This window comes from Choristoneura fumiferana, chromosome 20, assembly GCF_025370935.1.
Source record: "Choristoneura fumiferana chromosome 20, NRCan_CFum_1, whole genome shotgun sequence".
NCBI classification, from domain to species: domain Eukaryota; kingdom Metazoa; phylum Arthropoda; class Insecta; order Lepidoptera; family Tortricidae; genus Choristoneura; species Choristoneura fumiferana.
Window position 1 is genome coordinate 3751727 of NC_133491.1, and position 27562 is coordinate 3779288.

At 39.3% G+C, this 27562-nt stretch overlaps 1 protein-coding gene across 6 annotated transcripts; it reads right to left on the reverse strand.

Moving 5' to 3' along the window:
* LOC141439416 (FHF complex subunit HOOK interacting protein 2A-like) lies at positions 1–27461 on the reverse strand. Of its 6 annotated transcripts, none has more exons than XM_074103700.1 (14): positions 27353–27461; positions 21698–22195; positions 21138–21278; positions 19338–19559; positions 17491–17895; positions 16373–16566; positions 15305–15410; positions 14767–14929; positions 13747–13868; positions 12383–12534; positions 11394–11513; positions 5792–5882; positions 2809–3359; positions 1–2179 (listed from the first exon to the last, which is right to left on the reverse strand). In XM_074103700.1, exons 2-14 carry the CDS (start codon positions 21740–21742, stop codon positions 2068–2070), a joined length of 2424 nt encoding a protein of 807 aa, XP_073959801.1. In that variant the 5' UTR covers positions 21743–22195; positions 27353–27461; the 3' UTR covers positions 1–2067. The 6 variants fall into 6 exon arrangements, with proteins under 6 accessions (XP_073959801.1, XP_073959800.1, XP_073959804.1 ...); XM_074103699.1 differs by having other exon boundaries at positions 27339–27461; XM_074103703.1 differs by lacking the exon at positions 27353–27461 and adding an exon at positions 27035–27208.
* Positions 27462–27562: the final 101 nt, after the last annotated feature.

Below are 27562 nucleotides of genomic sequence, written 5' to 3' on the forward strand. Positions count from 1 at the left end.
TATGTCCAACAGTGGACGTCCTACGGCCGACATGATGATGACAATGAAACTAAATTTTATTCTTACATTTTATTCAACAGGTGAATCAGGCAACAACAATATTGTGCATAAACGCATAGCAGTAGTGCAAAAAAAACTTAATTATATTGCGACTATACATAATGACGTAGACAAGGAATGTAATAAATAAGTTTTAGTACGTATAGCCAGATATAAACATCGCAATGAATAGGTGAACGCAGTCGTTAGGTAAAACATAAAGCTAGCCTTTTAATATCGTTCAAATATAAATTACAAACTGCTGATTACTGCTAACATTCTTAAAAGTTATTCGATTGCCACATTTTATTTTAACTTAAAGCTTGGATTAGACCTGCAAGAAATATCGTCCAATTTGTATTAACATTCCGAGGCCGTAAAACGAACGAGTTTGTAGTGTTCAATCGAGCACCGCAATGTAATGCAACTTGCACGAAAATCTTGCAAGTCTAAACACCCAGTTTAGACTTGCAAGATTTTCGCCTTAAGCTTAGTTTAGGACTTGCACGATTTTTCTTGCAAGTCTAAACTCGGCTTTAGCATTAGGCTTTATGAACTGAATTCCTTTCCGAACACTTATTTCTAGTGTTTGATAAATACCTTCCAACTTTAGACTATACACAGCACCTCTTTTAATACCAAAAAAATCACGTGGCACGCTATCCAATAAATAAGTGTAAATCAAATGTTTACATATAAAATCATTGTGTTTCTATTAAAGCAATGTGAATAAATAATACAAGCTACTATTTTTTGCATCAAATAATAGTAACTTTTTTAGAACGTCTTTTACAAACGAGCTACTCAAAAGGACTTTAAATTTCAATATCATCTTTTTTTAGGGTTCCGTACCCAAATGGTGCCAACGGAACTCTATTACTGGGACTCCGCTTTGTGTCTGTTTGTCCGTCCGTCTGTCACAGGGCTCTATCTCTTCATTCGTAATAGTTAGACATTTCATAATTGAAAACAACATAATACTAAAAACAATAAAATAAATAATTAAGGGGGCTCCCATACAACAAACGTGATTGTTTTGCCGTTTTTTGCTCGATATTAATAACGAGAAACAGGTACACGCTTGAAATATTGACAGAATCTTTAGTTGTATAATCACTTAAAAAATAAAAAATAAAATAAATATTTAAGGGGGGGCTCCCATACAACAAACGTCGTCTGCGACAGCAGTTCTCAGCGAGTTTCCGTGTTCTCCCGTACAAAGAAACTCTGAACATAGCTCTTTACTTTTATACGTAGTCATTTTATAGTTATTGAAATGAAATTGAGTCTCCTTTGACGGTTAAATGCAATATGCGACTAGCAATTACTTAAATAAATTTAATTGATCTGCCAAGTACCTACGTGAAAAGTAAATTCGATAAGCGTATTGAAATAAACCCAAACTTAACTACTTATGTGATTCGATTTAACATAAATAAATTATTTAGCAAATACTAAGTAAACTAAGCGAACCATTGGCTTTCAGAGTAATTTGTTTAATAACTGTGGAACTGTGACATGCCGTTTTGGATATTATCCACATGCTGCCCAGTGTCCTATATATAGGACTTATAGTAATGTGTCATTGAACTCTTTCATAAGTGACAAATTTCATGTTCATAAAACAAAAATTTGACTTGGGCGGCAGGAGGATATTTAAACATTCTTATTTATTTTTGTTCAATGAACGATTTGTGCTTTATAAAGTACATTCGGCCTAGTGGTTAGAGAGCCTGACTACGAAGCTTGAGGTCCCGGGTTCGATTCCCGCGTCGGGGCAGATATTTGTATGAAAAATACGAATGTTTGTTCTCGGGTCTTGGGTGTTTAATATGTATTTAAGTATGTATCTATATCTATATAATTATATTTTTATCCGTTGCTTAGTAGCCATAACACAAGCTTTGCTAAGCTTACTTTGGGACTAGGTCAATTGGTGTGAATTGTCCCGTGATATTTATTTATTTATTTATAAATAGTCGCCATGCTTCTTTAGTTTGCTTAGTATTCCAAATGATAGTAACAGTTTTATCTGTTCAGATGCACCGAGTGTTGGTACTTGACGAACGCGATGGCGGCAAGCTCTTTGCAGAATTCCTCGAGCACTATCAAGCTCTCTACTAGTTGGTTGTGGTCGCAGCTGGAACATAAAAAAGATATTTAAAATTAAACTATACTCAAAAGAAGAGAAAATTAGGGCGGTTACAAGATTAGCGTTTTTTTCTTCGCGTATACGGTGGTTCTTGGCGCGTTATATTAAGTCGAACACGCGTGTATACGCGCTCATTCCTGCGTGTACGCTCGAAGAAAACCAAACAGCACCTGTACGCGCGGACACGCACTTCCAAAAACCAGCTTATATTAAATATTAAATCCATTTATTTCGGGCAACTTGGCCCATACAATAAATACCTTACAGACTACATATATACAATCAATAATATTTAAAACTAATACGCCCGAATAAAACGCTAGTCTGAAACCGCCCTTAGGGTGCCTAGAATAAACCAATTACATTTTAACATTAAATCGGGAGTCGGGCAAGACAAAGAAAGTTCTTAACGCATTCACTGCCACCTGGCTTCCACAGGTGCCACCGACGCACATGTGCGTTCAAAATGTATGAATAATTATGACAGCGGCACTGGGAGGAAGTTCCAAAAACGCATATATGCGTCGGTGGCAGTGAATGCGTTAGCATACAAGAACTTTTTCGTAAAAATACGATGGAAAAGGAAAATAACAAAATAATTAACCAAAACGTCTCACCTTTCATCATAAATCGGATCCTCGCTCATCAAATGCTGCCTCGTGTTCTCAATCACTTTCTTATAATTCCTTAGCCTCGGTATCTCCACGGTCAACCGCCTCGCTAGCTCTTGCAACGTCTTAAACAACGTCACCGTCTTCTTTGCCGTCGTCAGCATAGGATTCAACAAGTACTCATGCAAATTCGGGTGAGGCAACAACGCTAGCTTAGACAATATAGACGTCAAATGTAAATTAACTTGGTACGGCTGACTATGCATATTAGTTAATAACTTAAAAAGCATTCTTAGAAAAGGTCCTTCGTCGAATTCTTCCTCCTCGTTTCTTGTTAAATCCTGGCTTCTTAGAATCAATCTTTGCGTGAAGCAGTCCGGTTTGCATTCTTTCTCGACGTCTTGGCAGGTGTGGCATGTTTTGTCTTTGTCGTCGAACGCGTCGTCGAGGTGTAGGTCGGCCTCGGGGCGGCTGTCGTAGCTGTGTGTCGAACTAGCGGTCGTTTCGACGTACGTTTCCGTAGGCCAGTTGAACGTCGACGTTATGTCCAGCCAGTACTGGAAATTGGCAAGTGATTTTGTCACAGCGATGCATTTTGTGCAAATCCATACTAATATTATAAATGCGAAAGTGTGTGTGTTTGTATGTTAGTCCGTCTGATTATTGGCCTAGAGATAGCTTATGGGACAGAGAGTGACATAGGCTGCTTTTTATCCCGGAAAAATGCACAGCTCCCGAGGGAACAGCGCGCGATAACCGAATTCCATGCGGGCGAAGCCGCGGGCAAAAGCTAGTTATAAATAAATTAATATCATGGGACAATTGATAACAATTTGTTACATTGAAATATATTTGTTTGATTAAAATATACTTAACCTTAATTTTCAACTAGAATTTGTACGTCACATAGTGACAAAAACATGTGAAACTCTCTTTCTTTCTTATCACAAAATATGTACCATGTTTTTATGCAAATAATTATGATTGTTTGCATGGTATTTAGCGAAAATTTTGTCGTTAATTTTAACCCTCTCACTCTTCGGATTAGTTAAATTGTGAATTGTAGCAATCAGAGCAATCTACATATTCAACATACATAAATTGCTAATGCACATAGATCTTAAAAAAATATCTGACTCGTATTTTTTGAACCTGCTACTTTTTTGAAGTCGGTTAAAAATTATGGACATACTAGCTGTTAGCCGCTTCGCCGTCCGCGTAGAATTCTTTAAACGCTATCCCGCGGGAACTATTCAATTTTCCGGGATAAAAACTATCCTATGCCCTTCTCCGGAACTCAAACTATCTGTATACCAAATTTCATCTAAATCGGCTCAATGGGGAATGGATGAAAACTATAGAAACGCTTCAAACTTTTTTTATCGATAGGAATAACCCTCCTAATTAACAGCAAAAAATATCAGATTTTTATGTCGCATCAATTAATTAAAAAAGTGAAAGAGTTTTCTATACAGCAAAATTACGATAGGTCCATAGCCATGAAAAAAAATATTTTTTGTGTCTTTGTCTCGTTCGTTGTGACGGATGACACTCTTTACCGGTCCGGATAAACCGACATGGAAATACCGACTCTGATTTTCATGTACACGCCCATAGAAACTGACATGAGCTCTATGGATTCTATGGGTATAAAACAGGGTCGGTATTTCCATGTCGGTATTATCCGGGCCGGTAAAGAGTGTCACCCGTGAAACCGAACGAGTCAAAGAGACATAATATTTTTTTTAATTTATTGTTCGGGGCTATGGAACAACCCGAAACCGACCGGACTAGCGTAACTTTGCGGTAAAGAAAACTTTCATTTTTAAAAATTAATTGATGCTACTTAAAAATCTGATATTTTTTCTAAAATAAGTTTCAAGCGTTTCTAAAGTTTTAATCCATTCCCCATTGTTTGGACGTGATGAAACTACAAACAAACAGACATACAAACTTTCGCATTTATAATATTAGTGGGAGCCGATAGCCGTTTAGCTTTCCGTGTGACGTCACACTTACCTACACTTTTTACTAATGAGTGACGTCACGAGCCCCCACTCCCGAACTTTGGACGCGCTTCATCCTTGCCATTTTTGTTTGATTGATAAAAGAAAAAAAAGCGTCCAATATTTTCTAATATCTAAGCGGCGGACTAGACAGAATGATTTTTTTTAGCCCAAAAATCTACTTAATAGTGACTCAGTATTTTACTCACCTCTATATCGTTAAGAAGTAAAGTAAGAACCGATCGGGTAGTATTAGATGGACTTATTTTCAAAAACCATATCAATACAGAAAGCATACCGTGTCGACTTACCCCATAGACGCTAACTAATAACCATATCACATTAATAAGGCTTATTCGGATACTGAATAACCACCATAGATTCTTTTTAATAGGGTTTAGGGTTTTGGTTTTGGAACAGGGCCGGGCCAAGCTATTATAATCTCTACGCGTAATTCTTTCCAGCTATGCAATACATCATCTATACGTCTATATAATTCCAAAGTTTAAGAAAATTGACACATTTGAAAAAAAAAACATTAAGGGGCTGTTTCACCAATCATTGATTAGTGTTAACTGGCTGTTAAGTGTCAACGCTAATCAATGGATGGTGAAACAGCCCCTAAATATCAAAATTAAGGAGACTTATTAGTAAGCAGTATTTTTAATCCCGACGCAAAAAGATAGGAGGTACAAACTAGACGCGAACGCCTGCCTGCGTGGCATTGTAGCTCTCAAAGAGAAGGACCGTTTCGATGCGCTTTATTACGTGAAAACGAGTTCCCGTATGGTTGCTGTAGGTTCAGCTGTTTTTCACATATCAAATTTAGAAGATTGCCGAGAGTTTTTCAACTTACGTTAGTTAGGTTATCATTTTATTACAGGCGAAATATTCGCGTCATATCGGCGTGTGCTACATTTACTGATGACTTGTTCTATATAAAGTACGCGAGACACGACCTTACATTTTTGTCCTATATTTACCTGATAATGCCTATGCGCGTCGTGTATGTAATGCTCATAGTCCGCGCCCACCGGGTCCGACAGTATGGCGCGCGGCAGCAGCAGCAAGAAACTGCAAAACGGGACCGAATAAAACAACCAATCCAGAACTAATACGTTTAATCACACAAGGCATAACAAAATGTGACCTAAATTAATCACAGCACGGCTGATTTTGAATCAACACCCACAAAAAATATTTACTACTCATATTATTTTTAAATTTCTATCGCCACTAGAACAAAAGACAGAACTGTGAACCTACTCTATTTTAAACAAGTGCACATAAGAACAAGTCGACGGTTCTCTGGCTCAACCTAGTATTTAAAATTGTATGAAATTGGGATATCTACTTTAGGATAAGTATACTAGGCTAAGTCAGACACCCGTAGAAGTGTACTCATATACAGATTTGCAGTTGTGCCTTTTGATCTAATGGCGGAAATATTAACCTTTTCAATGGATTTACCCGCCAGAGCATAGCGTAAAAGTGACATTTACGCAATGGTGTAAGTTTAAATTAGCTGTTATGAGGGAGACGTACCTTGCGGATGGCCCCTAAAGAAACTTGCACTATATTTTTCGCACCGTCTAAATAGCTTTAATTTGTAGTTGATTTTGAAAAGGTTAATATGTTACTAACTTGAGCAATGAAAGAGCATTTTTGTATTATTGTGAGTGTTTTTATCAGACCGAATACATGAATACAAAAATTTGTACAAAAATTTCAAAATATAAATTCTTTGAGATACGTATGCAAATCAAATGTTCATCACAGATCTTTAGCCGAAACAACTATATTATAATATAAATAACGTTAAATAAAAATAATCTTTAATTCTTGTATCAACTATTCTTATAAGGTACAACAAAATGGCTATATCAGTGGGACAATATGGAGCTAAAATGTCAAAACAAAACTGGCACACTGGCTTAAATAAAATAATTAAAAATAAAAGATAACCCATTTCCAACCCATATTTACAACAACGCTTATTTACAAAATATAATGTACAAGTTCATATTAAAACTTTTATTTACATAAAGTTAAAATTTCTCAAACTGAGAAAAATGGTGATATAAAGCAGGGGCTCCCAATCTTTCGTATACTACTCATTTTACCCGACTGCACTCGAGGTTATGTTTTTACAGGATATAATTTACACGCGATGCTTTTCGCGACGCGAGCAGCACTGGCGATATCTATGTTCCGCTCTCATCGAGAGACGTCACATTCTTTTGCTAGTGCTGCTGCTTAAATAGCGTAGTTGATAAAAAGCAACCTGAGATATGTATGCATAGGAAAAATTCCTGTCTAGATTCCTGTCCAGCGGTGGTGTAGGGGTTATAGCACGCAGCACGGATTGCTGAGGACCTGGGTTCGATTCCCAGCGCAGGTATCTTTTTCTGTGCATCCATGTCTTAGTTTGTATTTTCGATATGGTTTCACGGGATACTCGTAAAAGTAACACATTTGGATTAGTCGAAATAAAAAATACAAAAAGATTCAAAAAAAAAAAAACTCCTAGGCATCAGCGTGCCAATCACTCGGACGTTTACCATATACACTCACGCATTTAGGCAACTTAAATGGTGAATCGCGACACCCCAGGTCGCACAGTTTGGGAACCCCTGATATCGACAGGCTATTGGCTTAAGCTATCGCGTGCAGTCTCAGGTATCGGAATATTTTCGGTCGCCATCACCTCCTCAACTTGCGCTTTCAGTTGCTCAAGCCGCCTAAAATGTTTTAAGCGGTTAATATTATTGCTGAAGCATGCTTGAGATAATAGCCTAGTTTCGAAAATATAATTATTACGTCTGTTAGATTATCCTTCCTCGTAAGGCCCACGTCAAATATTGATCATTAGAATTTGAAACTTAATGTCAATTAGTGAACATTAACATTAATTTTGACGTATGACCTAAATTTAGGACGTTTAGCCATACCAGGTATGAGGTAATCAGAAAATATTCAACCCGTATTTTTTCTTTCGTCAATAGGGAATATGACTGCAATGTTCAGCCGCCAGAATGCAGCACTAGCACAAACCGTAAATTGTTTTTTTAATGTCTTAAATGTTTTTTTCTCAAAAATGTCCGTAAAAGTTGACATTATTCTTTACATATCAGAAGGTGAAGTGCATAGTTTATGGTCAGCGAAAAATTAAAAAGTTAAAAGGATTGCAGGCGCGCTAGCTCGACAATAATGAATTAGCGCGCCTGCAATCAGTCACATTTTTTTTAAAGTTAAAAAGGCCATGGAATTGTTGGCACAAGTCGTATACAGCCAAGTCTAATGGCCGGTATCAGATATTTTGTTGGAACTCCGGACTTTTTCTATTGGGTCTGAAATAGCTTGTGGTGTTTTCGGTGGAAAAATACTCCTGCAGTTTATTTTTAATGAAAAAAGGCGGGAAAGCATAAGAAAAATATTGGAATAAAATTAAATTTTACAATATATTTTGAGAAAAAGTTTATTCTATTTCAGAATTATTCACCATTTTTGAGAAAAGCTTTATATTAGTCTCGGCTGGAATAGCAATTGCTGGCTTCGTATTAGTAAAACGGACTCGCAAGCTCGTCCGTTTAATACTCATACTCAGCCAGCAATTGCCTACTTCCAGGCCACGACAATAATCTACTATTAAATGTCCGTACTTAGATGAATGATTGGTCTCGCGTGCTCGCTCGACTAGATACCGCGCTAACTAAAAACAAAACGTTCGTGAATGCGGCAACTCAATATTGTATGGTCTGTCCCAGAGTTCGAGATACTAAAATGACAGTCTGAAATGTCAAACGTAAAAATAATGTGGCCAGCATAAAAGGAACAGTGCTGCTCCGTGATTTCGGTTTCGTAAATAACCGATAAAATGTTTATTTTACGCTAGCAAAAATAACATTAATGCATTCAATATTCTACTTTCCATTTTACTTTATCATACGATAAAGTGATGAAATCTAAGCACGGGTAAAAATACAGTGTTCATCACTTAGTGCCAACGTAAAAAATAATACAGATGCTACTACAAAACTAGAAAAACGAAGTTCGTATGGCACCGTCCCTTTCACTTGCGCATTGAATGAGATAAGCGTCAGCGGGACGGCAACATACGAAGTTCGAGTTTTGCATTTCGTAGTCAGGGCCAGCACGGCTACTACGAAATTCGGAAATCGAAGTTCGTGTCGTTCCGTCCTTCTGACACTACTATTTAATTTAATACGTAAATGAGAGGGACGTTACGGTACGAACTTTGATTTTCGAATTCCGGAATAGGCCTTCAGATATCACACAACGTCATTGTTCATGTTTTTCGTATTCAAGTGGTATTCAACCGATTTTCGTTACTTTAATCGTATTGTCATCGGATGTGATCAGTGCGTTTTCTCATGTTTTTATTTTGATATTCATATCATAGAATAATAAATCAAATATTCATTATTCTCATATTATTTAGTTAATGTAAAACTTACTTAGAATGAAATTGAAACTTAAACATCAACATCTATAAAAAGTCGAAATATCTCGAAAACGGTCGCATTTTTATTAGACCTATTTTACCTTTTCTAGAATGTCCTAAGTGCCCTACATTTTAGTACATCACGGATCCGTTCATATCTTAATATTTTACGACATACATACATAGGTACCTACAAAATCTTTCGGTAATAACCGGTTGCGGCACATCACTATTTATGAGACGCAAAAAACAGGTAACACATGAAACGTCATTTTAGTATCTCGAATTCTGGGACAGACCATAGTGTGCGTAAGAACGGTGTAAGACAATTGACAATCATATCATATTATTTCAATTACATTTTTGGAAATAAAGCTCTATCGTTACTATCGATGTAAATATCATGTTATTTATATTTTGTTACTAATAAATATGTCATGATCTCATGATTCGTCATGGCGACAAACTATAAGAACTGACTATGTCATGGCGGTTTGTTTACGGTTTGTGCTAGTGTCGCCTCCTGCGCGGAGCTTTGCGTAGTAATATAAACGATAATGATATAGCCACGAGCCCACACTCCCGAACTTTGACGAGCTTCATTTTTGTAATTTTATGTTTGTTTGACAACAGTACATTACTGCAGAGGCCATGAAGTAAGGGATTGATGGACGAGTTTGGGATAGACAAAACAAGTCCAGCAATCCTGGTTCTGGCCGAGGTTTGTATAGTGCTTTTCTCGAACAATGTGAGGAAATATTCCATCCATCCATCCGTCTGCCCGTCTGTCCGTCCGTCCGTCCATCCGTCCATCCATCCATCCATGCATCTGGTTTGTAATTTTTCCTTTGTCAGTTAATGTCAGTAAGCAAATTTAAAATGTTAGAGCAGCGGACAAAAATGGATTTTCATACATTCCTTATGGCCTAGGCCAAGAAGTAATGTAGGCAGCCATCAATGAGTCGTTTCGTGACATTAACGCATACATTTCCGAGCATGTTTGTGAAAAAGAAAATATAGTGTCAAATATTTTCTGATAATGTAAATGACAGACTAAATATATTTTTAGAACTCTGGAAACTACCCTATTTCAGTTTTGTATCTTTTTGGTACCTACTGAAATTGCTAACCCGTGTTACACATACGGGAACATTTAAAGACTCTAGCGTGCATGTCGGGCGGACAGTCATACAGCAGTCGTAAAAGGCGGCATTGAATGACATCACTGGCACGTTGTCTATGTAATCAAGTTAAGGTGCGGTCACATGCAGTCGCTCGTCACTCGTTTGCAGCGATAAATCCGGTCACGTGACCCCGTTTTGAATGTGATTTTGAATTTCCCGCGACTCAAAGCAGCGTCAAGATGACTGCTTGATTCGATTTGTAGCATTCGAAGATGGCGGATGTAGACAATATCAATTTTGTTATTTCTGTTTCTTTGGCTAGTTGAAGTATAATTTTGATAGTGTTTTATGCGGCGATTAACCTTAACAGTGAACAGTGATCCCAAATTCCTATATTGCTCTCGTGTCTAACATTTTTTAATGCGCAAGTTGCAAAAACTACAATCACCGTACAACGTGCCTCTCAAAGAGAGTTTAACTTGACACTGGCGAAATTGTCCTATTTATTAGGAAGGACAGAAAAGCCATATTTTAAAAGAGAAGATGGCTGCTTGCAGGAATGATCTTGGTCTTGGAAGCTGATTTCCTAATCTCGTTTAGTAGCAGTCGTGGCAGTGGTACAAATAAAAGAAATTGGAGTGAATGAAAAAAAAACAGTGTTTTGCCGAAATTGAAGTTTCTTTTGTTTTTAGCGATAAAGCTCAACATTTTCAGCTTTGTCGCTATATGTCACGTGACCAGATTTGACACTGGAAACAAGCGTCGAGCGACTTGTACGTAGCCGCGCCTTTAGCGTGGTTATTAATTAACACCTTGTATATTTACAGGGCGCAATGGCGCTCATTGGGGGATGCCTATGTCCAGCAGTGAACTGCTATAGGCTGATGATCATGATATTTTTCAGTAAAAAGTATTGCAAACTTTTTTGTTGCCGCCACTCTCTTGCCCCAGGACTTGCCTGTCCTGCTCTAACCCCTAGAGACCCCAAGCACGTACCTGTTAATGACCCTGTGTATGTTGTCTCGCTCCCTCGCTGGCTCGAGCCCTTCGTGCGAGAGTATATCGTTGATCTGCTCGTTTACGTGATCTTCGTGCTGCAGCTGCTTCATCGCCTCCCTGGCAAATACTATGTTGATTAGTGGACTTATACACTTCTCCATCCCAGCCTATATACGTCCCACTGCTGGGCACAGGCCTCCTCTCAGAACAAGAGGGCTTGGGCCATAGTTCCCACGCGGGCCCAGTGCGGATTGGGAACTTCACACGCACCATTGAATTGCTTCGCAGGTTTGTGCAGGTTTCCTCACGATGTGAGTTTTTGTAAAAACGTTTCTTTATTTCTCACTTTTTAGTGATTCGTAGCCAAATTACATCTCACAACGATTCCATGAAGCCCAAACACGGCTTAGTTACGTTGTTTTATAACAGAGTTCCGTTGCCTACCTTCCGTTGCTTACCTTCTTAATTGTGAAAATCGGTCTACAATTGACTGAGTAATCGGCGAACATACTTACATAAAAAAAAATACAACCATTGGATTGGAACATAGAACCTCCTCCTTTTTTGAAGTCGGTTAAAAATAGGTTATTTTGTATAGAGAGTGGGCCAAATTTTGTGCCGCTCAGTATATATATTTTTTTTTATTCGACTGGATGGCAAACGAGCAAGTGGGTCTCCTGATGGTAAGAGATCACCACCGCCCATAAACATCTGCAACACCAGGGATATTGCAGATGCGTTGCCAACCTAGAGGCCTAAGATGGGATACCTCAAGTGCCAGTAATGTCACCGGCTGTCTTACTCTCCACATATTTTTTCAATAGAAAGCAAAGTAAGGAACTCGTTAGAGATATTTCCATTTCTGGGCAGTATTTGGCCTACACCATGTTAACCATTCCGCATTTTTACTATAGGCAGAATTATTATCCAAGAAACTTACTCCAAAAGATTGTTTCATTAACTATAATAATATTTATTGCACCGACCTGTTCCTCTCCCGTTCTTGGCAGAGCGACACGTCATTGAGCCTGTCTCGCTCGTCTTCGTCGCGAACAGGCGGCGCGACGTACCCGCGAGCGCAGACACGGGACAAAACTAGTCGGTGGATGCTGTGCTCTGTGCCCTTCTCTACTATCGTCTGTTGACAAAAAGATTTAGGGCTGTTTCACCATCCATTGATTACTGTTAACTGACGGTTAAATGTGATGGAATCTCTATTTGTTTTGTTCGAATAGACGGAGACGGCATCACATTTAACCGTCAGTTAACACTAATCAATGGATGGTGAAACAGCCCCTTAGACAACTGAGTTTATATACCGAAATGTAAAGCTTTTTTTAATAACGTTAGTGCACTTGTACTGTTATGAATACTGACCGATGCGCCAAAACTTTCCAAAATTACGGAAATTTTCATATAGGAAAGTCTTGGAAACATCGCACAATTTTATATGGTGATTAAAACTTTCCGTTTTTTAAATTTAAATTTCCTATATATCTTGTAAAAATTTCCAGAATTTTTCGATAATTTTTCCTACATTTAGGAAACTTTCCGCTACTTGCACATCTGTAGATGAACAGTCAAAAAAATTAATTTTACGTTGCAAATGACAAGTTCACATTCCAAACATGTGCTAAAGAAATATATTTTTTTTGTATTAATTTTGCATTATCTTTCTATTCTGTTAACTAAAGTTAGAAACAATCAACAAGTGAAATATAGTTATTTTCTTAGCCCTTAGTGCCTTGAAAAATTAACTTTTTAGTTGCGTCTTGTGAATAAATGTATTTTTTAAATAGTTATTTATGTGGCTGGTGCATAATGAGAGGCATTAAAGTACGAGTGTGGTTTTATGAGCGAGATCACACGAGTGTTTTAATGCCTAATTATGTATAGCCGCATACATAACTTCATCTACATGCATATCATAACTTTTCTATAATATGTTCAGATATGGCCTGTATTTTGACTTTGACTTTGACTTTGAATAATAATTATTATCTACATGCATGTCATAAGTTTTCTACAATATGTACAGATATGCATTGTTAAAAAAAGTATTACCGATACTTTAATGTAAACATTAAGATGCACCCGCAGATACCAGGTTTCTTAATAAAGGCCATTTGATAGTCGTTTCTGAACATATAATAGGGAAGTTATGATATGCATGTAGATAAAAGCGTTTATTTACTTTCATTCCTTCTTTCTCAAATTGCATTAAATTGCGGCGCTTGATTGCCCGCCTTAAAACTGTTTGCGCCCTCACAGTGTCACCACTTGCAGGATTTCTCTTGCAAGTATAAACTCGGCTTTAGACTAAACTCTTAAATATTTTTTTAAAGCGTACCTCAAAAAATCTCAGCGTCTCCAGCGTGAGATCGTGGTTGTCTGTGAGGCAGTTGGTAATGAGCGTGTGGAGTAGCGGCCATTCTGATATTTCTCCGTCACCAACTAACCAGTTCGAGAATTCTGTAACAAGAAAACAGGCTAAGTAAGTCCGATTCGTGCACTGTGAAGCTAACTAAAGCTGTTAGGTGTGGTGGGCATCTTCAAAACCCGCTTCCGCTACGTTTTCCACAAAGTTCTGACCTCTTAGCGACTCTAGTAACGCCATCAAGAGCGTACCCAGCTTTTAACCCAGGGGAGGGGGGCAAGTCACATTTATTTTCGGTCGGATCCTGCGCGCACTTGCGTATTGCTAGTATCTTTCGAATTTTAATGCATAGTACATATTGTAAAGCAAACAGTTGCCAGGAGGGAGGGCGTCGCCCTTCTCTGCCCCTACGACTACGTTACGACACGACAAACCTACGATACGGTGACGCGTAACGCATTGTGCGTCGCCTAATCCCGCTTCCGCTGCACCTTCCAGAAAGTTCTAATCTTGTAGTGACCCTATTAGCACCATCTAGTGTCAAAAAAGATGAACTTTTACAATAAACCTACCTAAAGCAAAGCCGGTAGAGTCGACTAGCTTCAAAAATTTGGTGAGCATAGCGGTGACGCGTAAGGCGTGGTGCGCGTCGCCAAATCCCGTCTCCGTCGCACCTTCCAGAAAATTCTAAACTTCTAGCGACCCTAGTAGCGCCATCTAGTATCAAAATAGATGAACTGATACGATAAACCATCAACGCTATCTAGTTTTAAAACAGTCTATCACTTAAAACTAAAATGTCACCTGAAGCGAGGTCGGTGGAGTTGACGTACTTCAAACACTGCTAAGGACAGCATTGCCGCGTAACGCGTAACGCGTGGAGCGCGTCGCTTAATCCTGCTTTCGTCGCGCCTTCCAGAAAGTTCTAACCTTGTAGCGACCCTACTAACGCCATCTAGTGTCAAAATAGATAAACTGCTTCGAAAAACCTACCTAAGGCAAGATCAGTGGAGTCGACGAGCTTCAAACACTTGCTGAGGACAGCAGTGACACGTAAGGCGTGGTGTGCGTCGCCCAATCCCGCTTCCGCCGCGCCTTCCAGAAAGTTCTGGCGGAACGTTCGAGAAAGATGTGTGGAGATTGTGGGGTGGCATTCCTGAGGAAGATGGTTAAATGATAGGTTAAAATAATGTCGTTCCTAATGTAAAAAACAGTTATCTACACTGCCAATTTTAAGTCTGTGCCATTAACACTTTCACTACCCCTCGCTTTCCCCACTGTCATGGGTTGATACGACCGTATAGAATCATCCATTTCTAACGTCACGTGGACGTGGCAGAGCTAATTTGACGGTGCATTACATGTAACACACGGACTGTTAAAGTGTTAACAGACATAACCAACAACATAAGAAATACTTCGAACAAAACTAAAATACTCTTATTTTTGCAACGTTTTTTTCTAACAATCTGTTCTTTTCTTTAAATTACATCGATTCGCACGATTTATAATTCGCCTCAAGTTTTCATACCTTCATTAGAGTATCGCAATAGTCAAGCCAAGAGAAGAAACTGGTCAGCTCTCTGTACCCGTGGAATTTGTTGTAATCTTTGTCGCCAAAATCTTGAGCCACATACCTGCCAAATAAAAAAAAGTATAGTTATAAAATCTACGTTATTTTAATTAAATGATTTTGATTGGTCGACATCATTAGGATCCACGTTTGTTGGTGTAGCTCTACATTTATCAACTAGTTAGTTAGTTTGTTTGTATGTTTGTCCGTCTTTCACGTCGAAACAGAGCGACAGATCGACGTGATTTTTGGCATAGAGATAATTTATAGGCCAGAGGGTGACATAGGCTACTTTTTATCCGGGAAAAATGCACAGTTCCCAAGGGAACCGGGGGTGATAACCGAATTCCAACGCGGACGAAGCCGCGAGCAAAAGCTAGCGAGTTTCTTAAACAAGGCTACAGCTTGGAAGAAGGGTGGCGATGTCATCACATCACTACTCTACACTTATTCACACATCACATCACTACCACTTGATATCACAAGAAATACGCCCAAGTAATGTTCAAGTCGTCGATATCTTTGGGGTCCACGTTAGCCAGTATAGCTTTGTACTTGTCAGCTACTTCGTCCACTATGAGCTCGCAAGCCTGACGTGGTAACGAGCATGGCGATGTCATCACCACGACACTACAGTCTAAACTATCATATCACTTGATATCACAAGAAATACTCACGCCCAAGTAATGTTCAAGTGGTCGATATCTTTGGGCCCACGTTAGCCGCTACTTGTCAGCTACTTCGTCCACTATGAGCTCGCAAGCCGGACGTGGTGACGGGCCTGGCGATGTCATCACCACGACACTACAGTCTAAACTATCATATCACTTGATATCACAAGAAATACTCACGCCCAAGTAATGTTCAAGTGGTCGATATCTTTGGGGCCCACGTTAGCCGCTACTTGTCAGCTACTTCGTCCACTATGAGCTCGCAAGCCGGACGTGGTGACGAGCCTGGCGATGTCATCACCACGACACTACAGTCTAAACTATCATATCACTTGATATCACAAGAAATACTCACGCCCAAGTAATGTTCAAGTGGTCGATATCGTTGGGGTCCACGTTGGCCGGTATAGCTTTATATTTGTCAGCTAGTTTGTCCACTATGAGCTCGCAGGCAGGACTACAGGTGGTGACCAGGCTCGCGATGTCATCATCAGGCAATGACGATACTATCATGATGCCCTCGCACGCGCGGAGTACTACTTGATTATCCTGAAAACAAAGTAAAATATTGATGATGTTTAATTTGGAGAAATAATAATACCAGACAGTTTTTTAGTTGCCTCATAAAATACAAAAAAATCACATGTGCACACATACGCACGCACATATAATGGATATTTATGATATTAAGGGTCTGTTTCACCATCCATTGGTTAGTGTTAACTGACGGTTAAATGTGATGCCGTCTCCGTCTATTCGAACAAAACAAATAGAGACGGCATCACATTTAACCGTCAGTTAACACTAATCAATAGATGGTGAAACAGCCCCTAAGGGTCTGTTTCAACACTCATTGATAAATTTTATTTGACAGATAAATGTCATGCCATCTCCGTTTATTCGGACAAAGCATACAGAGACGGCATCACAGATATCCGTCACATAAAATTAACGTAATAAACGTTCGGCCCCCGTGAGATAACGTCTGTGACTTTTTAGTTCTTACTCCTATGCCAGTGACACGTATTTGTGACTGCTTTAGAGCATGTGTTAGAGCTTAGTGGATCGCATGCGGCTCCGGCAAAGTTCCGCTAAGCCCTTACGCTATCCCAGCCTTTAGGAGGTACGAATTATTTTGATACGACGTGCGTGTCACTGGCATAGGAGTAAGAACTAAAAATTCACAGATGTTGTGTCACTGGCACCGGTATGTAATACGTCTGTGACACGTATACGTGTCACTGGCATAGAAGTGACTGCTGTGGGATATGCGTGGGCATAGCGTAAGAGCTTAGTGGATCGTTGCCGGGACCGAACGTGTTAATGAATAGTGACACAGGGGGTAAACCATTTGTTTTATTGGCCGGTTTTGTATCACTTTAAATCATTAAAAAGAAAATCTGTGTAGTAGTGAATACTAACATTTAAATTACAATAAAACTAAAAAAAAGCATACACAAATAGCATACTCACAGCACTATTCAAGTAAGACAGCAACAGATCAATCAGCAGAAACTTGTCATTGTCATCATAGACCGTCTTCTGGCTTTTAGACGAAGCATTGTCATCAGCAGAACAGCTGCTGTTGCAGTCCCCATTGGTCCTTATTATGGATACATTTCTCAAAGGATTTGGTGGTAGTTCCACTTCGAACAAAGGATTCTTCTTTGGTGTTTGTATCTTACTTTTGATGGGTATTAGATTTTGTATGTCTTCAGGAATGCTTAGTAATGTGGTTTTGTCTTCTACAAAGGGTGTGGTGAATATGTTGGCGAGACCTGGCTCCTTGCGTACTAGGCCGCATAGTGTTAGGAGTAATTCGACTTCTTCTTTTTCTGTTGGCGAGGCGGGGTTCTCATTGCATTGGATCAGCATACGCTGGAAGGGAAATTTTAATGAGAAAACCAAAACTACAGGACAATTGTAATATCTAATAGTGCTGTCACCACTATATGTTTTGCCTTGGCTTTAGCTTTTACAATCAGCTAAGTCCAATCGTGAACTGAAGGTTGGACGGACTGGGATATGCGATATAGCGTCAGAGGAGACACGGCTCTATCCCTATTACTAAGAAGTTACGTAAGTTACTTACGCTATTTTTTTCTTTTTTAGTCTTTCTGTCATTATTCTTGCAAGAAACAGATAGAACATAGAATTAGATTATAATAATAGAATTATCTTAGTTATAACACTAGAGATATTCATAAGCTAGCATATCTGCAGTACACATTTCAACTATAAATAAAATAAATAAATATCACGGGACAATTCACACCAATTGACCTAAGTCCCAAAGTAAGCTTAGCAAAAGCTTGTGTTATGGGTACAAAGCAATACAATGGATAATAAGCAACTATGATGACATAGATTTAAGAATTTAATTGATAACTGTTATTGGCCTTTTATAATGTAACCATGTTGTATGTTCCTTGTATTACATTTATGGCTGTTGTAGTCTGAATATAAAAAAGTGCAAAATTCGAACTTCGTATCTTGTCGTCCTGGTGACGGTAATATTAATTAATACGAAAGTGAGAGGGACGGTACGATACAAACTTCAATGTTCGAATTTCGTAGTAGCCCCTTGCACTGCACCTCACCGTATAATTACCCTGTTTAGACGCTTGTCAAAATAATCAGCTGTAGTATATCCATCCATACTAATATTATAAATGCTGTATGGCCGAAGCTCGAGTAAAAAGTTGTAGTAGTTGAGTTGCTAGGTAGTTGAACTTAAAACACTGTTTAGTTAAACCCACTAAAGTTTTTAATATATCAAAATAACAAGTTATAGCTAAAATGCTCAGCTGTGACCGATCGCGAGTGGTGTTATTTAGCAACTAAGTAAAAATGCGTTAATGCGAATATTTAGGTCATGTGTCAGCAAAATACTGTACGATGTACTTCGTACATGCTCCCGAGGGAAAAGAATAGGAAGCTCAAATGGTTCAGCAGAGCATTTTGTACATAGAAGAGTAAAGTAGTTTAACGTAAATTAAAATTGTAAAGTAGTTTAAAGTACATGAAAATTGTAAAGTAGTTTAAAGTACATGAAAAGAGATCGTACAAATGCGAAAGTGTGTTTGTACGTTTGTCCATCTTTCACGTTGAGACGGAGCGACGGATTGAAGTAATTTTGGCATAGAGATAGTTTATGGGGCCAGAGAGTGACATAGGCTACTTTTTATAGCAGCGCGCGATAGCCGAATTCTACGCGGACGAAGCCGCGGGCAAAAGCTAGTACAAATTAAGAAAATAAAACAACACAGAAAAAGAAAAGTACACATAGACAGAAACACAGTGTATCGATTGGTACTGACCTGTAGTGGCCTGTATACATGTGCGCTATTGACCGGGGGCTGCCTCGTGCGGCGCAGCAGCGCAGTTCCGGTACCGAGCGCGAGCGCCCGCGCCCCCGGAGGCCGGTCGGCTGCTGCCAGCGCCGTCAGAGCGTCCAGGAGACAGATGGAGCGCTGTACGACGGCCTCGAGGCAGGGACCGACGGTACCGCCTTGCTGTTCTTTCTCTTCATCTACTATTAACTGTATCAAATTATAGATGATGTATTAGATAAATAAAGATATTTTTATGAGACTTAAGTACACCAAATGTATGTCAGCTTCATGGGAAGACACAGAAAACAACATCAAACACTGCCTTGTCCAAACATAGAGTTTCTGTATACAAAATAAGAAGAGATATATAGAAATATAATAGTAGATGAATGGTAGCGAGTATAGTAAACCACGGGGACATACTCCTTAAATGTCTTACTTTTAACTGGTAGTTGTTAGCCTCTGTTAAATTATCTAATAATTATTTTGGTTTGTTTTGTGCACTTTTTTCCTTTCGTATTCATATTAATGTCATTGTTATTACAACATGAAAGATTGTTTTAAGTAATAGTATGTGTAATTGTGTATTGATCTGCTGTGCCCTAACAAGGTCCCATTTAATGCTATAAATAGTTTTGAGTTTAATAGTCCAATACTTCACAAATTTAAAATTTTATTCAATATTTATTTACTATGGAAAATATCTGTGAATATTATAAACTTGACATTAAATAAACATTATAATTTCAATTCAAACAACAAACATTTCTTATCTTTTTCATAATGATAAAGCATTCTCAGTTAACTGCACAAATATGAAGTTATTCAAGGTTAAATATTTGCTCATAAATGAGGATGAAAAACGAATCTTAGTACATGCAGTTAAAGTTGAAAATTAAATTAAATTGAGGTATCCCATTCTTAGACCTCTAGGTTGGCAACGCATCTGAAATACCCCTAGTGTTGCAGTAGGGCTACTCCGACACTCGAAACTCGAAGTTGGTGGCGTGCGGTCCCTCTCGCTCTCATATTAAATAGTATAAGTGTCAGAGGGACCGCACAACACGAACTTCGAGTTTCGAGTTTCGGAGTAGCCCTGCAGATGTTTATGGACGGTGGTGATCTCTTAACATCAGGAGACCCACTTGCTTGTTTGCTATCCAGTCGAATAAAAAAAAATGTACAGTGTTTAACTGCTTAAATCAAATCTGTATTTGGTATGGTTGATTAATTCAAGCTAACTTGATTAATATGCTAATTTGCTATGGTTTATATTTACAAGGTTGTTATTTGTGTTTAACCCTATATTATTAATATTAATCAAGATACAGCCTGCAGTACGAAAGTCTAGGGGTCAATGTTGATTTCTTTTAAACTAAAGCTGATAGTCGTGAACACCAATCGGCACTTAAGCTTGTCTCACCAGACCCGTGCATTGCTCCCCATGATGTTTTTTTTTGTACTTTTACGCATTAACCTTTTAACCGCCATGTTCGGCCACAGCAGACAAAAAAAAAATTCTTAAAATTATTCCATATGCGCCACGAAAAGCCGACATGGCCACTATGACACTTTTTTCAGCTGTCTTGTTTTATTGACCGTGGCGGTCAAAGGGTTAACCATTATCGATAGACATTTCATGCCACAGGCGCTATAATAGTTATTTAGCTGTTAAAATTTATAGTTCTGTTGTTCTGCAAATTATTAAATACGGACTCTATAGGTTGCTTGCTAGTTGAGACTATGTCTTTGCATCAGGAAAAAAAAAATTGATATTCTACAAACCTGCAACATCTGGTGTAAATGGTGTGGAATTCTTGTGTCCTCAATGTGCACTTTACTGTTGTCATCATAGTTTTGATAGAAGTTTATGATCATCTTCCAGTGATATTCGAAATCCTCCAGCCTTGTAGCTGGAGGCGCCAACTACAAATAAAAAAAGCATTAACTTTATTTATGGTTTTGAAATATTGTAGTATTCTGAGATTCTGTAGCTTTTTTGTATGTGTATCATCATAAACAAATGCTTGATTTTTAAGTTATTTTCTATTCTAGCTGTTGAATTTTTTGGAAGGACATTAAATTATTAATTTCTAGCTCTGAGTATGGCGTTAGTGCCTAAACTAAAATTGTACCGATAGTAAAAAGAGTTGAGGAACTGTTAAAACTGTAATGATGCATTGGAAAACAGCACTACGCAAATGCGGTACCGCGACGAATTACAGCTAATTATGCAAATTATAATTTAATACAATAGAGTACCTAAACAGTTCATAAGCTTCTTTACTTAAAATATAAATGGCACTGGCCTTCAGAAGAAAATAAAAGCCGACTATTATACTTACAACGTCTGCTGCTGATTGTAGGACATCTGAAAATCTGCTTAACATCTTACAGAATTATCACGCCGAATTACAATTACACCATTTCGCACTGGACACAAACACACGTTCACTTTTTAATTATAAGCAGCCAAGTCTTATAGGTTCCGATGAAAATCCATTGTAAACACTGAAAATCCCTGAAAAGTGTAAAAATTGACAAAATCAGGCAGGACAAATACGAACATTGACAAGATAGATTTCGGGAAATGTCATATGAAATCGATTACACACACACAGATTTTTGAATTAATCGATTAATTGTTCCGGTTTTATTATTATTATTATTATTATTCCCCTTGATGGCGGCCTTAAGGCTTGGGCCAGTGTCAGTTACGATGACAGGGTTGCGGTTTATTCTGCAGAACGCCAACAGTTTGACAGGAGCAAGAAAATAATTTTGGGAATAAAAATAAAAATAAGTCCTTTTCTGCCGAACGCTGTTGCAGGAGTCACGACACACTACGACAAAGACAAAACATGTTATTATTGGTTAGAACTATAGTCTTATGTTATTAGAGGATATAAAATCGCACAGAATGACAATAAAAGGAGAATATACATAACGAAGGAGGGATTTAAAGTTAACAGGGCGAGGAATATAAGGGGGAGGAGGTCATACAAAGAGGATGACAGCTTCGAACATTCGAAAAATAAATGATCAAGACAGCCTTCATCTAAACCACATTCACACAAAGAGTTGTCTTTCACACGGATCTTGTGAAGAAAAACAGGAGTACATGAGTGGCCCAGTCTCAGTCTACATATTGTTGACGTGGTTGCTTTATTAGCGGCACGGAATTTAAAGAACCAGGGTTTGGCGGGAACATTATCTTGGACATCAGAGTAGTGAAGTCCTTTCATCTGACTAGATCTTGTCCAGTGAGCGAGCCAATCTGAATCCAGTCGATCCTTAGCTAGAGAGGTCAAATCATGGGAATAGCACCTGAACTGGTCTAGGCAGCCTGAACGGGTCGCATCTTTAGCAAGCTGATCGACGGTCTCGTTGCCCCGGATTCCAATATGACTTGGGATCCAGGCCAACGAAACTCTCACATTCTTACCAGAGAGTCCATTAAGAATTTGCTTAATTTGAAGAATGACCGGGAATTTAGATTTACTACGCAATTGATTAGACATTATGGCTTGTAAGGCGCTTTTGGAGTCTGAAAAAACTACGCAATTATTAAGATTGTGCGAGTCTATATATTTCAGGGCCTCGAAAATTGCCACCGCCTCGCCAGTAAATACAGATGAGTATATCGGCAATTTATAGCTCAAAATAATCTTGAGTCTGGGTATCCAGACAGCAGATCCTACACAACCCTGGCTTGGAAGCTGTGAAGCATCCGTGTAGATAGAGGTCCAGTCAGGCCAGTCTCTAGCAATGACACGACTTAAGTCTAGGTTAGGGGAGGGGGATTCTCTATTAATACCAAGGTCAAGTGAGATATTAGGGCGGAACATGATAGCATCATATGGGGTTTCAAAAAGAGGGTTTATTAACCTACACTGAAATATAGGGCACGGAAGACGAGTTATTTTTACGAAACTATTGACCAGACAGGGGGGGTCCTTGTGAACCCAGTAAGGAGAGGCAGAGATTAATTCAGAAAGAGACCGAAGTTTAGGGATTAGAGGGTGGGAAGAAGATTGCATAATTTTGATGACATATTTATCAGAGAGGAATTGTCTTCGAATAAAGAGGGGAGGGTCGACACACTCAATTTGGAGAGCATTTGTGGGAGATGATTTCATCGCTCCAATCACTAAACGAAGACTTTTATATTGGATTTTATCCAGGGAACTTAAACAAAATTTATTACAAGGCTCTAAGAGAAAGGACCCATAATCAAAGTGACTGCGGATGAGGGCATTATATACAAGTTTTTGAGTGTATGGGTGTGATCCCCACCATACGCCAGACAAAGAACGAATGATGTTCAAGTTCCTCTCGCATTTCTTCGCAGTGTGATTGATGTGATGTACACCTGACATTTTGGTATCAAGCCAAACGCCAAGAAATTTGACCTTATCCTGAGCAGGTATACGGGTACCATCACAACCAATAGGGATATCTGGAATGGACCTTTTACGGGTGAATGGGACTACTGCGCATTTTGGGACAGAAAGAGACAGGCCATGCTCTATTAACCACACATTCAAATAGTGAAGTGCCGAAGAAAGGGGAGGGACAGCATCGGAAATATTGGGAACTACGGAATATAAACAAATGTCATCAGCATACTGAAGGATGTTACAAAATGAATTTACTGACAATTCCAAATCATAGGTATATAGGCTATACAAAAGAGGACTAAGGACAGAGCCCTGAGGGAGGCCCTTATAGACCACTCTGGGGGGAGGGAGACATTATAAGATGAGATAAGGACTGATCTGGCCAAAAGAAAGTTGATTGTGAAGTCAACTAACCTCTCCGGAAAACTCAGATGGTGCAACTTTTGCCTGAGAAGAGGGAGAAGTACGTTATCGTATGCAGAGGAGATATCTAAAAAGACCCCCACTACAGACTCACCTTTGGAGAACGCAAGGCGAATGTCGGTTGTGAAAATGGAGAGACTATCCATCGTACCGAGTCCTTTACGGAATCCAAACTGACTTTTGGCCAGAAGGCCCTTACTTTCTGCCAGCCATTCTAGACGGTTTTTAATAAGATGCTCTAAAATTTTTGCTAAAGCAGACGATAAAGCAATGGGGCGATGACCTGAAGGGTCATTACATAATTTTCCTGCCTTTAAGATGGGGACAACTATTTGCAATTTCCATTCCTCAGGAGGGGAACCAGAGAGAAAGATATTGTTTATAATCCCAAGGAAGAATTGTTTAGAATTTGAACTGGAGTTAACTACAAAGGAGTAAGGGATCCCGTCCACGCCAGGGGATGAATCCTTAAGCTGATCGGTGGCTGTAAGGAATTCCTCCATAGTAAAAGGGGCGTCGAAAGAACTAAGGGTAGAAGAAGAGGGAAGAGACCAGACTGGAGATATTTCCTCAATGGATGGGACAGAGGGGGTGCTAACTTTAGAGCGAATGTTTCAATCCACTCTGAAGGATCATTTGATAGATTTGATTTCGGGGTAAAAGCGCCACGAAAGCGCCTGATACCTTCCCAGACTAAAGAGGAGGGGGAATTAGGAGAGAGACATTCACAGAATTTTTGCCAACCTAGCCTTTTTTTATTTTGGAGGAATTTGGAGGTTTCCTCTGCTACTTTCTGGTAATGCAAATAGTTCTCCCTCGACAAGTTGGTAGAAAGGAGAGCTTCAGCTTCTCTGCGCTTTTTAACAGCCGCAAGGCATTCAGCGTCCCACCATGGAGGAAAAGGGATCTTTTTTGAAGGATTTTTTTTTAAAGGAATTGATTTGTCAGCCGCAGACAGAAGAGCTTTTTTAAATCTTTCATACACTGAGGATACATTATTGGGGTCAGGGGAAGGAATAAGAGATATTTCCTCGTCTAAGGCAGATCTAAAATTGGGCCAGTCTGCTTTTTTGGTTTGATATTTGAGACGAGGAGGGAAATAAAAGGTGGGAATCGGGTCAGGAAATGATACCTTGATGGGGAAATGGTCACTCCCCAATGTGGAGGGGATCACTTGCCAAAAGAGTCTAGAAGAAATTGAGGGAGAACATAAAGTAAGGTCAACAGCACTTTTTGGGTTTTGGGAAGGAAGCACACGCCTTGTTGGGGAACCATCATTCAGGACACATAGATTAAAGTGATCAAAAAGGTCAAGAAAAGCAGAAGAAATTGAGTCACTAGTGTGGGAGCCCCAAGAGGTATGATGTACATTAAAGTCTCCTAGTATGATGATGGGGGGAGGGATGGAAGACAAGATGGAGGAGAGCTCAGCAATCATACCTGGATGGGGATCAGGGATATAGAGAGACAGAAAGGAAGTATTATTAACCCTTACAGCAACTGCACTAATAAAGTCGCTATGAGGGGGGATGGGAATATGACTAAAAATAATAGAGCGGGCAACTAATATAGCTGCACCACCATAGCCATCCCTCCTATCATCCCGGAGACAGGCAAAACCATGCACTCTAAAAATAGAGTTAGGTTTCAGCCAGGTCTCCTGAATGGCTAGGAGGAAGGGTTTATGTTTATTAATCAGATAGATCAGTTCATTTTTTTTATTGTAGATACTACGACAGTTCCACTGGAGGAGAGCTTGGGCCATTTTGAGAGGAAACAAGAGATAACAGTTGGTTCAATTTATGATGCATGTTGTTCGGTAAACCGGAGTCAGAAAAGCGTGACAAAATGTTAATTAGTGTGTTGAGCAGAAGCTCAATGAGATTATCATTAGGGGAGTTAGGCTCTTGATTTAGTGCACAACCATTAGGTTGGGAGGAAATGGGATCACGGACAATATTATTATGGGCAATTCTGTCATAACCTGGGTTACACGGAGGAGTATGAGTTTTTCTATGAACTAAAATAGTTTTCCGGTATGATTGGGATGAGGATGGAGCTTGAGAATGAGATTGTGATTGAGGGAAAGGGGAGTATTATTAAATGAACCAGGGGAGGGAGAATTCAAAGTCTCAGAGAAGGTCTTTCTTACCTGAGGGAAGCGAGCAGAGGATTCAATGTAGGAAAGGTTTTCCTGGGACATCACCATTTTAATATTGCGCTGCCTTTGTTGTTCTGGGCAAGAAATGTCATTAGCACAGTGGTTACCAAAGCAAAATAGGCATTTAAGTGTAGGAGAATTACAATTTTCACCAATATGGTCAAGAGAGCATTTATAGCACCTAGATTTGGATCTGCACTGAGCTTTGACATGGCCAAAACGGCAACAGTTGTTGCATTGGATCGTTGGTAGGAGGTAACACTCCACAGGCAAACTGTTGTAGAAGCAGAAGACCTTTGGAGGCAGACTACGGCCACTGAATGTAAGTACCACTGATCGAGTAGGAGTCCACGTGGGAGAATTATTCTCACCAATGGATTTCCTACTTAATCTGCGGGCCTTAATCACGCGTCCGAAGCCCTGGGGGACAGTCACATTTTCCACCACCTCCTGCATCGACCACTCAGGAGAGATATCCCTAATAATGCCCATACGGGTCACGTGGAATGTGGGAACAACTGCAGTATACTCTGCTGAGGTAAGGGCAGGATGTAATAGGAAATTGTTTGCATGTTCCGCCGAATCAAACTCGACTGAAAAACGGTTGCGCCCGATTCTTTTCACTCCGTCCCTAACAACGCCGTAGATATTGTTTCTATATAAGAAATGCCCGAAATTTATAGCCCTTAAAGCAGTACCTGAGGCTGGGTCACTCTCTGTTCTCTGGACGTTAATAATAAAGGGGCCAGAGTCTTCTGTTGAATATGATGACTTCAGCTTTTCGAAATCCGGATGTGTGAATGTCGTTTCGTAGGAAACTGCAGGAGAATCGGATTTTTTGGCAGGAGGGACATCGGGATCGACTAAAGGTCTTTTACCGAGCAGAGGAGTTTGAGGCGCATGAGCTGCCTGGTTTGGAGGGATACGGGAACAGTCAGGCCCACCACCGGGATCTGGATCCAAAGGATCCAGGTCCATGTTAAAACTACCAGAAACACTTACACTAGGACACTCACAAACAAATCTAAATAACTACAGGATAACAACAGCGGTTCTAGCACGAAAAAACTCCGAAATACTAAAACCGAAACACAACGCTTGCTACCACCATAAACGCTGACAGCAGAATCATTACTCGTTCCGGTTTTATGTAGCTTCTCTAATATCAGAGTAGCCAGTACCCAAATAAACATTGTGAAAAGAAAAAAAAAGTCAGCTGTCAAAAT